The sequence below is a fragment of the Anomaloglossus baeobatrachus genome, chromosome 8 (assembly GCF_048569485.1).
Source record: "Anomaloglossus baeobatrachus isolate aAnoBae1 chromosome 8, aAnoBae1.hap1, whole genome shotgun sequence".
NCBI classification, from domain to species: domain Eukaryota; kingdom Metazoa; phylum Chordata; class Amphibia; order Anura; family Aromobatidae; genus Anomaloglossus; species Anomaloglossus baeobatrachus.
The window spans coordinates 117,794,389-117,808,728 of NC_134360.1; the positions used below are offsets into that span (position 1 = coordinate 117,794,389).

The 14,340-nt window shown below is 42.0% G+C and overlaps 1 protein-coding gene across 4 annotated transcripts in view; it reads left to right on the plus strand.

Annotated features, from left to right (window-relative positions):
- FOXRED2 (FAD dependent oxidoreductase domain containing 2) overlaps positions 1-14,340 on the plus strand; it is a 422,513-nt gene that overhangs the window by 151,384 nt on the left and 256,789 nt on the right. For all 4 annotated transcript variants that reach the window (XR_012725110.1, XM_075321967.1, XM_075321968.1 and 1 more), the window contains exon 5: positions 5,224-5,390. Coding sequence is in view for 3 of the 4 variants with exons in the window: in XM_075321967.1 (XP_075178082.1) it covers positions 5,224-5,390 (167 nt within the window). In the remaining variant the exon portion in view is untranslated. The remainder of the gene's footprint in view (positions 1-5,223; positions 5,391-14,340) is intronic.

Consider the following 14,340-nt stretch of genomic DNA (forward strand, 5'->3'; position numbering starts at 1 on the left):
AAGTTGTATGGGAGTTCCTTTAAAATCAAGGGTACCTTTTATCTCTTGCTTTTCTCATAATATTCTCCTTGACCTGGAAGAAGTGTACCCTGCAAATAATGTCCCTTGGCCTCTCTGGATCCGGGTTTCTAGGCCCCAGTGCACGGTGTGCTCTGTCCATCTCAATGCGTGTTTCAAGGGGACGTTCCAGCAAGGAGTTAAACATCCTCTGCAGTGTAGGGGTCAGATCCTGAGGCCCGACTGACTCCGGCAAACCACGAATGCGCACATTATTTCGTCTGTTGCGGTTTTCAGCATCTTCAATCATGTCAAACAAGAGGTGGATCTGTTGAGCCTGCTGATCTATAAGCTGTTGTTGTGAGCTTTGCTGAGAGTATAAATCCTGGGTGGATGATTCAAGGGCCCGCACGGAGTTAGTCAGTGATGTCATACCCTCCTTCAAAGAGCGAATTTCCATTTTACAAACAGCTTCCAGGCGGGCAATGTACCCCTCCATATCCATTTTGGTTGGCATGGCATTGATTTGGTCTCTTAAAGCTGACATTTCTGAGCCTTGGTCTTCCCCATAATGTTGCAGGGGAGTAACTGTATTCTCCCTTCCATGGCAGGGGAGGGTGAGCAAGCTCTGCTCCATAGCCTCTCCTGAGCCAGCTGCTGGGGTATTTGAGTGTTGTGGGGCAGGGGACGACCGCGGGTGAGCTGGAGCAGTTAGGAAGGGAGGCAGGGGATCCCCTGCTCTGTGAAGACCCAGGGGGAGAAGCGCGTCCTGCAGCCAACTTCCCACTGCTCACCCCTCCCCCATCATCTACCACAGGCCGGTCTCCGGTGTTTTCCCCAGGAGCCATCCATCCAGAAGTCTGCGGTGCCGGGTCAGTCTGCAGCCTCCCACCCGGTTGTTGTGCAGAGCGGGCGGGGGAAGCAGGAGAGCGCTCAGGCTGTGACAGCCGGGTCGCAGCAGCACGCGTCCCGGTCGCCATTACAGGCCTGGGAGGACGCTGAGGCTCGGTCAGGAATGGAACAATACCTTGCCCCCGCGGCTGGAAGTCCCTCTAGCAGGCGTCTGTGACCGGAGACCCGCTTTCCCTCTCATCTGGCCCCGGTGATCTCCTTTGATAGCTTGTGGATGGCGGTGTTTGCAGCCGTTGGTGAGGAGCTCCTATAGTGTGCGTCCTGTCGGCGCCATGTCCAGGCCACGCCCCCATCATGTTTATATTTTAATAGATTTGGGCTTATGGATGCGGTGATAACCCTATATGTTAAATTTTTTATGTCTTTACTTTTAATGTAGAAAGGAGATTAACAGCATTATTTATTGGGTTAACAGCAGTGATTTCACTGCAGCTGTTACGTACAGCTGTATAGTAATTCCGATATCTACTGGAAATGGTACAGGTTCAGCTCCCGAGTTTCATACACCTGCACCCATCATGTGATATGCATTACATGTACGTCCCAGATTGGAAGGTGTTAGTACTACACATGTAGTATATAGACTTTATGTAATGAGGTGGACTCTGATTGGCTCAACTGACACTGGAATCGATATATAGAGAAGCTGATTTTTATAAAACTGTGCAGTGGTCTCTTAATTTTTGCCAGAGCTGTATATACCTATACTCACATACACTGATGAGCAAAAAGGTAACAATGTTTTTAACTTTTGACTTTCAGTATCCATATCTCACCATCCAGTACAGCTTTGAGTGTCAGACTACAACCATTTCATAGACAATCATCTTGGCTATCTCATACATAAATTTAAATTTGACTTACAACTTTAGCACATGATTAGTTATACAGATTCTTGTCATGTCACTGTATTGTTAGGCTGTGAGTGCATGCTCAGTTTTTTTGTTGATGATTTGGTGGTGTATTGTGCAGTTTATCGTGCAATTTGTTGCCCAAATCTGCTTGTCTATCCTTATGCCAGCAAAGTCAATGAGAATTCTAAAGCACACTTTGCTTCTTTTTTCCTTCCAGTTTTGGGTGTAGAAAAAATCTGCAGCATTTCAATTATTGGTACATTTTTTTTCCTGGGCTTTTTAGCTCTTCCAGACATTGATTTAACAAAATAATGCATAGCAAAAAAGCACCAAAAAAACCACACCAAAAATACATTGTTTTTTTGGTGCAGAAAATTTCTGCACCTAATTTGCAGCGAGTGTGCACACATATCCTTACTGTTTGGCTTCTGGTGTTTGTTTTTCTTCATGTTTACTGCAAATTACAACCTGTTCTCATATTCCCTAATAGCTCAATGTGTTGTTACGTTGATTCCCAAGCGAAAGGTCACTTTTTCAAATCAAGGAGCAGCCATCGAAAAAAAATTCCAAGATAAGAGAAATGGCATCATGCAGCTCATGAATCGCGGTCTCTCGGCCAAGAAAATTTCCAAACTGTATTATGTGAGTTCCAAGAGGTGGATGTCCAGGCAAAATATTGGAGTCAACGAGTCGACTCATCATCAGGTCTAACAGTTCTGGCATGACAAACAACAGTGGAGGTGGCTCATCTGCTCCATAGTAGTGAGATCATAGACGTACATGCAAGCCCCGTGTGATGCACGTTACACAAATATGGAATGGTGGTATGAATAAAGGTGAAGCATCCTCAACTTAAGTATCGTCATAAAAAACATTAGCTCAAGTTTACAAAAAAGAACGAAATATCAACAATAGAAGATTGGAAATGGGTGATTTGGAGCAATGAGATGAAAGTCAATAGACTAAGCTCTGATTGGTGCAAATGGATCTGGAGAAAATAAAGGAAAGAGAGGCTAACACATCAAGGAATTGAAGAAACTGTCAAGTTCGCTGGAGGAAACCTGTTGATATCGGATTGATTCACGGCCAAAAGTATTGGGTATTTTACCAGGATCAATGGTGGTCTTAGTTGCGAATTATCTGTGAGTATCTTACAAGATGAGTTACTTCGTACACTCAAGTACTATAGGTATGAAGAAGGCAGCATAGTATTCCAGCAGGACAGCTAACTGAAGCATACGTTGACGTTGGCGAATAAATGGTTCAATAACAATGAAGTAGAGGTGCCGCATTGGTCTCCACAGTCCCCAGGCCTCAACCCAGTCGAATAATTGTAAATAGAGTTGAAGGAAAATGAGTCGACCAGTATGCACTAACATTGGGAATTTGTAGAGGATACCTCAGATCTGATTTTGGACGATTCATGCTTGAATCTCCTTGAGAGCATGCCCAGAAGAATTTAGGCAGTGTTGAAAGCCAAAGGTAAATTTACAAAATGGTAACAAAATAATTAAAATCTAAATTTAGACTTTTAGGAGTAAAACCGTAACAATGCAGTGACATGACAAGAATCTGCATAACTAATCATATGCCAAATAGCTGAAAGGCAAAATTATGTATGAGATAGCCAAGATGATTGTCTAGAAAATCAAGGTAGTCTCACGCTCAAAGCTGTAGTGGATGGTGAGATATAGAGCCTGAAAATCGAAGTTCGAAACATTGTTACCCTTATCCTCGTGTGTGTATCAAAATTGTTGGTACCCCTCTCTTAATGAAAGAAAAACCCACAATGGTCACAGAAATAACTTGAATCCGACAAAAGTAATAATAAATAAAAAAAAATCTATGAAAATGAACAAATGAAAGTCAGACATTGCTGCTTTTCTGTTTCTACAGAATTTAAAAAATACATAAATAAAACTCTTGAAATAGTCTTGGACAGATATGATGTTACCCTTAACTTAATATAGTCTTGCATAACCTTTTGAGGCAATCACTGTAATCAAATAATTCCTGTAACTGTTGATGATACTTCTGCTCTTCTCGGCAAGTATTTTGGCGCACACCTCAACAGCAAACTGCTCCAGTTGTTTTGTGTTTGAAGGTTGCTTTTTCCAGATGGCATGTTTAGCTCTTTCCAGAGAATCTCAATAGGATTTAGGTCCAGGCTCATAGAAGCCACTTCAGAATAGAGCAAAGTTTTCCTCTTAGCCATTCTCGGGTGTTTTTAGCTCTGTTTTGGGTCATTATCCTGTTGCAACACCCATGACCTGCGACTGAGACCAAGCTTTCTGATACTGGTCAGCACATGTCTCTCTAGAATCCTTTGATAGTCTTCAGTTTCATTGTACCCTTCACAGATTCAAGACCCCCTGTGCCAGATGCAGCAAAGCAGCCCCAGAACATTACTGAGCGTCCTTCATGTTCCACAGTAGGGACAGTGTTCTTTTCTTGATATGCTTCATTTTTCCATCTGTGAACATAGAGCTGATGTGCCTTGCTAAAAGCTACATTTTTGTCTCATCTGTACATAGGACATTCTTCCAGAAGCTTTGTGGCTTTCAACATGTAGTTTGGCAAAGTTCAGTCTTGCATTTTTATGTTGTTTGTTGTTTTGTTTTGTTTTTTTTTAAGAATGGTGTCCTCCTTGGTCGTTTTCCATGAAGTCCACTTTGGCTCAAACAACGACGGACGGTGCGATCTGACACTGACGTTGTTTGAGTTTGAAGTTCACCTTTAATCTCTCTAGAAGTTTTTCTGGGCTCTTTTGTTACCAATCGTATTATCCATCTCTTTGATTTGTCATCAATTTTCCTCCTGCGGCCACGTCCAGGTTGGCTACAGTCTTATGGATTTTAAATTTCTGAATAATATGTGCAACTGTAGTCACAGGAACATCAAGCTGCTTGGAGATGGTCTTATAACTGTTACCTTTAACATGCTTGTCTATAATTTTCTCTCTAATCTCCTGACATAGCTCTTTCCTTTGCTTCCTCTGGTCCATGTCAAGTGTGGTACACACCATGTCACCAAACAGCACAGTGAGTATCTGTAGCCCTATATACAGGCCCACTGACTGATTACAAGATTGTAGACACCCATGATGCTAATTAGTGGACACACCCTAATTTAACATGTCCCTTTTGTCACATTATTTTCAGGGATACCATTATGTCTGTTCAGGCCCATTTCATTGTGGGTTTTTCTTTCATTAAATGAGGGTTACCAATTGTGTGTGTGTGTGTGTGTGTGTGTGTGTGTGTGTGTATGTATGTATGTATGTATGTATGTGTATATATATATATATATATATATATATATATATATATATATATATAAAATTCTGTGCTTATGCATTCTTTTTAATGTGCAATTTCATATAATGATAATAAATTAATAAACATAAGGTTATGAAGAAGAATTGGCTAAAGTCATTCTAACTTTAAGAATTGTTTTTCAGATCTGTTAAACTAAAGTCATCTTCTGTTTTAAAAAAGAAATACCCTATTCTAAAGCCAAATTATGAAGCAAAGCATAGCCTGGGTCTATTTGTAGTAGGAACAGCCAGCCATGGTATTGACTTTCGCAAATCTGCTGGTGGATTCATTCATGGATTTCGATATACAGGTGAGAAACCTTGTAGTCTTTCTTAAAGGGGTTCCTCAAGAAAGTAATAAATTTGCCCCCATCATGTAATTCAAACGACAACCCCTCCTAGTTATATATAGAGATGAGTGATCTTGATCAGAACAGATTGGAAAATTATAAAATCATATGATCCTTGGTGGGACTGTGTCAGGATCAGAAAACTGAACATTTCACCGAAAAGTCAGCAATATTCAGTTTGGATTAATACATGTTCAGTTTGCAGAAATCATCCTCTCCCAGCCATCACTGCCATGTCAAGTATTTGCATAGCTGTGATTGGCCAGATAAATCACTGTAAAAAAAGGAAGCAAAATGGTTAAAGCAGGAGATACTTACAAAGTCTCCCCGCTGCTGCAGAGCTATTTCCGGGGCCAATAATTATCCTTCATACATATTCACTGCTTTCCCTGCCCACCGGTGTCTCTGATTGGCTGCACTTAAGACTGCGTCCCCACCCTCTCTGACAGTGTTATAGTGGTGTAAAATAAATAAATAAAATGCCGTGTGTTCCCCTATTTATTTATACCATCACAGATAAAGCTCACGGCTACAGGCTACAGTCCCCAGCCATGCGCTTATCTTGGCTGTGTATCAAAATAAGAGGAACCACATGCAGGTTTTTTTAAAAAAAATAAATAATTGTAAAAAAACGGCATTTAATTCCCCCTAACTTTGATACCAGCCAAGATAAAGCCCAACTGCTGGGGGCTGGTATTCTAGGGCTGGGGAGACCCATACTTATTGGGCCCCCCCAGCCTAAAATTAGCAGCCGCCTAGTCGTGGAACCTTGTGTGGATTTCATCGGACCTGGGTATTTTGGGGGTTAATAAAGGGGTGATAGAGAATGATTGTTTTTGTATTTCATTTCAAATAAAGGATTGCTACTGTGTTTGGGTTTATTTATTTTCACTTACAGATTAGTAATGAAGGGATCTCATAGATTCCTCCCATTACTAATCTAGGGCTTAGTGGCAGCTGTGAGTAGTCATTCCCCTTATTTCCCCAATTTACCACTGCACCAGGGCAATCGGGATGAGCAGGGTAAAGTTCCAGGATTGTCACATTTAATGGATGGGACAATCCTGGACAGCTGCACGCTGCCATTTTTAGATTGGGGGGGGCGCAATAAGCATGGGTTTTCCCAGCCTGAGAATAGCAGCTCCCAAGTGTCGGCTTTATCATGGCTGGGTATCAAAATTGGGGGGGTCCGCATGCCGTTTTTTTAAATTATTTATTTAAAGTATTTTTTTTAAAAGCCAAATGCTTGGGGCTGCAGCCTGTAGCCGTTTGCTTTATCCCTATAATATGGGGGGACCCTACGTCTATTTTTTAATTTATTTTTACACCAATCTAGATGCAGACAGCGTGTGTCATTGAAAGCAGTCAGACACGCTGCCACATAGGGTGGGAGTGCTGTCTGACTGCAACCAACCAGAGATGCAGGAACTGCCGGTGGGTGGGGGAAGCAGTACATATGCATGAAGATAATGAGCGGCCCAGGAAGTAGAATGAGCGGCCCCAGAAGCAGTGCATGGAGACTAGCAAGTATGAAGCTCTTGCTCCAATCCCTCTATCTCTTCTAGCACCATTGTTAAGCGTTTGAGTCGGGTCCCCATAGACTTATATTGGGACCGGTGTACGAGCAGATATTTGGTATCAGTATCGGGCCTGAACTAAGGAGTTGTTGTTTTTTTAAACCCTTGTATCTGTGGGTCCACCTATCACTACTTGTTACCCTTGTAAAAATGCAAAATTTGTGAGTAAAGTAACATTTTGTGGGAAAAATGTAATATTTTAATTTTTTCCTTCCACTTTTGTTCCTGTGAAGCACCTGAAAGGTTAAGACACTGCTTGGATGTGGATATGAGCAGTTTGAGGGGCGCAGTTTTCACAATGATGTCTTTTCTGGATATTTTCTGTCATACAGGCTTCTCAAAGTCACTTCAAGTGTGATGTGTTGTTTAAAAAAAAAATGGTTTTGTATATTTTGTTGGAAAACAGAAATTGCGGATAATCTTTTAACCCTTCTAACTTTCTGCCAAAAAAGTGATGTTTCATAAATTGTGCTGATGCAAAGTAGACAAGTGGGAAATGTTATTTACTAACTGTTTTGTGGGACATAACTATGGTTTAACCCCTTCGTGACGAAGCTAATTTTCACCTTAATGACCAGACCAAATTTTGCAATTCTGACCAGTGTCACTTTGAGGTTACAACTCTGGAACGCTTCAACGGATCCCAGTGATTCTGAGATTGTCTTTTTGCTACATATTGGACTTCATGTTAGTACCAAATTTTGTACAATATTTTTCGCGTTTATTTATGAAAAAAAATTAATTTTGGCAAAAATTTTGAAAATTTAGCAATTTTCAACTTTTGAATTTTTATACCGTTAAACCAGACAGTTCTGTGACACAAAATAGTTAATAATAACATTTCCCACATGTCTACTTTACATAATCACAATTTTCGAAACAAAATTTTTTTTGTTAGGAAGTTACTAGAGTTCAAAGTTTATCAGCAATTTTTCATTTTTACATCAAAATTTACAAAACCATTTTTTAGGGACCACATCACATTTGAAGTGACTTTGAGAGGCCTAGGTGACAGAAATACCCAAAAGTGACACCATTCTAAAAACTGCACCCCCCAAAGTACTCAAAACCACATCCAAGAAGTTTATTAACCCTTCAGGTGCTTCACAGGAACTAAAGCAATGTGGAATGAAAAAAAACAAAAATTTTTTACATAAAACTGTTGCTCTACCCCAAATGTATTCACTTTTATAAGAAATAACACAATAAAATGGACCCCAAAACTTGTTACCCACTTTCTTATGAACGCACTGATACCCCACATGTGGTCAGAAACCTTTGTTTGGACAAATGGGATCGCTCCTAACAGGAGGAGCAATATTTGAATTTTGGAAAGCAAATTTGGCTGAAATAGATTGCGGGCACCATGTTGCATCTACAGGTCCGCTAAGGTACCTAAACAGCAGAAACCCCTCACAAGTGATGCCATTTTGGAAAGACTAGACCTCTCAAGGCTTCTATCTAGGGGTATAGTGAGCATTTTGGACCCACAAGTACTTCACAGATTTTGATAACGTTACGTTGTTCTATTGAAAATTTTCATATTTTTCTCAAAAATGTTGCTTTAGCATCAATTTTCTCACTTTTTTAAGAGGCAATTTCAAAATTTGAACCCAACATTTGTTACCCACTTTCTTATGAGAGCGGTGATATCTCACATGTGGTCTGAAACCTTTGTTTGGATAAATGGGAGGGCTTGCAACGGAAGGAGCAATATTTGAATTTTGGAAAGGAAATTTGGCTGAAAAAGATTGCGGGCACCATGTCGCATTTGGAGGACCCTTAAAGTACGTAAACAGCAGAAACCCCCCCACAAGTGACCCCATTCTAGAAACTAGGCTCCTCAAGGAATTTATCTAGATGTTTGGTGATTACCCTGAACCACCAGGTGCTTCGCAGAATTTTATAACGTTGAGCCATGAAAATAAAAAAATAAAATTTTACCACAAAATTGTTACTTCAACCAGGTAGCTTTTTTTTCACAAGGGTAACAGGAAAAAAATCACCATCAAATTTATTGTGCAATTTCTCCTGAGTTTGGCGATACCTTATATGTGGTGGAAATCAACTGTTTGGGCACAAGGCAGGGCTTGGAAGGGAAGGAGTGCTATTTGACTGCACAATTGGCTGGAATCATTAGCGGATGCTATGTCGCATTTGGAAAGCCCCTAAGGTGCCTAAATAGTGGAGGTCCCCCACAAGTGACCCCATTCTGGAAACAAGACACCTCAAGCCTTTTATCTAGGTGTATAGTGAGCATTTTGAATCCACGAGTACTTCACAGAATTTGATAAGCTTAGGTCGCCATATTGAAAATTTTCATATTTTTTCACAAAAATGTTGCTTTAGCATCAAATTTCTCACTTTTTCAAGAGGCAACAACAAAACATGGACCCCACAGGTTGTTATCCAATTTCTTATGAGCACACTACATGTGGCCAAAAAACCCAGTTTGGATAAATGGGAGGGCTTGGAAGGGAAGGAGCACCATTTGAATTTTGGAAAAGTTGAAATAACTTGCGGGCACCATGTCACATTTGCAGGGCCCCTTGGGTACCTATACAGCAGAAACCCCCCAAAAGTGACCCCCTATTGGAAACTTAACCCCTCAAGGATTTTATTAAAGCGTACGGTGAGCATTTTGAATCCACAGGTACTTCACAAAAATGTTGCTGTAGCAACAAATTTCCCACTTTTAGGCTATGTGGCCATGATCCAGCGACACGGCGTCTAGAACACAGTGTCAGCCTTCCTGTAGAGATGTGAGTATTGTCCACGGGAGAACGCAGCTGCCCATGCCCACGATTTGGGTTCAGGCTGCTGTGGACTTTAGTTCTATTCTACATGCAGAGAGCACTCTCGTCTCCGTGGCAAAAAATTGACATGTTGAGGCTCGGGAAGCTGCACCACAGATCGGTTTATGCTGCGGAAAAAAGAAGCACAGTTGGCATGGGTTTCTAAAAATCCTTCCACTGTACTTCTACTGCACAACGCAGTGTTATGGATGCAGGGAAAACACTCTGCGCCCAAAATGCTGCAAACCCTGATTATGGGCACACAGCCTAAAATGCTAAAGTGGATGAATGGATAGATGTCAAACATATATACTGTATAACGTCCCACCCCCTGCATATTCTAAGCTGGTGCCCTTTAGTGCCTTTCATGTGGCACTAAAGGGTGCCTAGCCTTGTATTTAGCCCCGGAAAAAAAATAAATTAAAATAAACGACATGGAGTCCCCCCTATTTTTGATAGCCAGCTAGGGTAAAGCAGACAGCTGTAGCCTGCAAACCACAGCTGACAGCTTCACCTTGGCTGGTGATCAATTTGGAGGGCTACCCAAGCTGTTTTTTTAAAATTATTTATAAATAAATAAAAAAAAAACGTGTGGTCCCCCCAAATTAGATCACCAGCCAAGGTAAAACTGACAGCTGGGGTCTGGTATTCTCGGGTATTTCGGGTATGGGTGGGAAGAGCCATAGTTATTGGACTCTTACCAGCCTAAAAATAGCAGGCCGCAGCGGCCCCAGAAGTGGCGCTTCGCCCCAACTCCTCTCGTTGCCCTGGTGTGGTGGCAAACAGGGTAATAAATGGGGTTGATACCAGCTGTAATGTCACAGCGTCTATCAGATACCCGACATAACTAATTGACAGTAATAAAAAAAAAAAATTAACAAAAAAAAATAAATATTTGAAGGAACACTCCCCAAAACATTCCCTCTTTCACCAATTTATTGAAAAGAAAAAAAAAAAAATCGGGTCCGCTGTAATCCATTTTGGAGGTCCCACGACGATTCTGAACCTTTTAGAATATGGGGGCACGTTCATGGAACGTATCCCCCATTTTCTAGTAGTGCAGACCCTCTATTTGAGGAGAGTGGGTGCAGTATCATTGCACCCACTCTCCCCGGGTCCACAGCAGCAGAGTGCGAGCAGCCAGCCAGCGTTTCTGAAAGCAGGAAGCTGAGCTGACAGCGGCTCTCTGTGCATGCGAGCAGCATGCATTCTGAAGGAGGAGGGATCGCGGGGATCAACGCACAAGGTACGGGGGTCACTGGGGGGGTATAGGGGGTGACCTGGCAGAACCTGGGGAGGAGTTTTCTTTCGAATGTGTCATGGCACATGCAACAGAAATCAGTGGAAGAGGGTAAATGCGGCCGGCGTGCTAATGTGCGCGCCGCCATCTTGGAATTTCGGGAGGGGGTTGGTGGTCGGGGGGGCACTTTGGCGACACCGGGGGACCGGGGAGGAGATTTATCTTCCATCTAACATGTTTGATCATGCCAGGTGGGAGATAAATCATTTTTTACCGGCACTGTCATTTACTATAACGTGATCATCGATATACGGTATATACCGGTGATCACGTGACTGGGGACCGGAAAAACCGGCCCGAATCATGATCTCCAGGTTCTCAGCTACCCCCTGTAGCTGAAGCCCCGGAGATTTTTCAACGCTGGGGGGGTGCTATACAGTTATTTCTGCCTGCCGTTTATAAACGGCAGATCAGAATAAGTACCATTTTTTGCTGCCGTTTTCATACGTAAGGCGGTTGTAATGGGGTTAAGAGCATAAAATTCAAAATTTGAAAATTTTCTCCAAATTTCCAATAGTTTCACAAATAAACGTAAAAAATTCCTAAATTTACTTCTTACATAAAGTGCAATATGTTACAAAATAGACAGTCTCAGAATCTCTGGGATCCGTTGCAGCGTTCCAGAGTTATTACTACATAATGTGACAGAATTGAAAAAATTAGCCTGTTAGGAAGGTGAAACGAGGTGAAGGGATTAAAGAATACAATGGTTACGGATTTGATGTATTCATGATGGAAACATTACCCCTGCCTACCTCACATTGACTAACAGGCTACTGTGTATGCAGATAAATCAACACAAAAAACAGTCGAAATATATGCATTCTGTGTAGCTGCTAATAGTAAAATAAATCAATAACACCATTAGGTAAGATCACATGGACCAATTATATGAGGACAAATCGCATATGTGATAGAAGAGAAAAAGAAGAGAAAAGCGATCATGAGTCCAAAAATATTTTTATTTGCATTTAATACATAATATATAAAGTCAGGTGGGTAGAAAGTTTGAACTATGCAGTGGGCAAAAATTGTGCAAAAGATTCCAGTAGACTAATAGTATTATCATAATGTCATTTACTAACCCTTATTGTATATTAGAAACTTTATATATAGATTCAATACTGTGCTGCTGAATAATGATACAGACAAAAGCCAAATATTGCACATAGCCCATATTGCATCATAAAACATTATCGCACATAGCCACTAGGTGGTGACCACACACCATCAAGATGCAGGCAATTGTGTGCAATTGCTGTAATTACAACTACCTGGCTTGCCTTGTAAATATGTCAATAAGACCAGGCTAGTGAAATTAGTGGACTATTTTACCGGATATCAAATCGTTGGTGGGTCAGATATAGTGGTGTCCAACCTGCACACAGGACCATAGAGTCTCATACCTGAGTATTGGTGGAATAGTGTCCCGGTGTTTGCCCAACGTGTATTTCGGCTGTCACTCAGCCTTTGTCAGGGGGGTGTGAATAAGATGGAGATTAAGATTAGATTAAGACTAAGACTAAGATTGGATGCCTCCAATCGCGGCAAGCCATGGATTGACGCCTGCATCACCATGCCAACCCAAGGACACCAGCGAACTGCCGCATCAGGAGTCAGGTGATTCTGTGTCTTACACATGTGCCCCGGAATCACACGACCCATAAAGACACAGATGCAGGACGGGGGCATGGTGCGCACCCGTACTGGATCGCAACAACTGGAAAGATGGGTAACTCTATTGGGACTCTTTGTCCTGCATAATACACAATAGGAAAGTATGCCCCATACAACACACATACCGTGTTTTTCCAAAAATAAGAAACTGTCTTATTCTTTTTTTGCCCTCCCGCCCCCCAAAAAGCACTAGGGCTTATTTTTACAGGAGGTCTTATTTTTGGAGAAACATGGTTGGGGGTAAGTTTACCTCCACAAAATAGCACAAAATAGCAGACCCCCCCACTTCCCAGGAGACTCATAATTAACAGACCCGGACGTCTGCGTGGCTCCCAGGTACTCCATGTGATCTCCGGTGGGTGCTGCACGCCGTTCTCCTCTGCTTCTGGCTGGCTGACTGATACTGAGGCCTAAGACACACGGCATGAAAATCGGAGCAAGTGGAATGCGATAAAACATCGCATTCCACTCGGACCAATAATAACCTATGTGCCAGCACCCATGAGCGATTTATTTTCTCAGCCCTAATCGGATCAAGAAAATAGTTGCAGCATGCTGCGGGTGCAATGCAGTGGACGTCACCGCTCATACCGACAGTGGACGTCACCGTGCCCTACCTGCCGTGGACATTATCCGTGGGCATGGGCTCCTCAAAACAACTCTCAAATGATCTGAAAACAAAGATTATTCAACATAGTTGTTCAGGGGAAGGATACAAAAAGTTGTCTCAGAGATTTAAACTGTCATTTTCCACTGTGAGGAACATAGTAAGGAAATGGAAGAACACAGGTACAGTTCTTGTTAAGCCCAGAAGTGGCAGGCCAAGAAAAATATCAGAAAGGCAGAGAAGAAGAATGGTGAGAACAGTCAAGGACAATCCACAGACCACCTCCAAAGACCTGCAGCATCATCTTGCTGCAGATGGTGTCAATGTGCATTGGTCAACAATACAGCGCACGTTGCACAAGGAGAAGCTGTATGGGAGAGTGTGATGCGAAAGAAGCCGTTTCTGCAAGCACGTCACAAACAGTCGCCTGAGGTATGCAAAAGCACATTTGGACAAGCCAGTTACATTTTGGAAGAAGGTCCTGTGGACTGATGAAACAAAGATTGAGTTGTTTGGTCATACAAAAAGGCGTTATGCATGGAGGCAAAAAAACACGGCATTCCAAGAAAAGCTCTTGCTACCCACAGTAAAATTTGGTGGAGGTTCCATCATGCTTTGGGGCTGTGTTGCCAATGCCGGCACCGGGAATCTTGTTAAAGTTCAGGTTCGCATGGATTCAACTCAGTATCAGCAGATTCTTGACAATAATGTGCAAGAATCAGTGACGAAGTTGAAGTTACACAGGGGATGGATATTTCAGCAAGACAATGATCCAAAACACTGCTCCAAATCTACGCAGGCATTCATGCAGAAGAACAATTACAATGTTCTGGAATGGCTATCCTAGTCCCCAGACCTGAATATCATTGAAAATCTGTGGGATGATTTGAAGCGTGCTGTCCATGCTCGGCGACCATCAAACTTAACTGAACTGGAATTGTTTTGTAAACAGGAA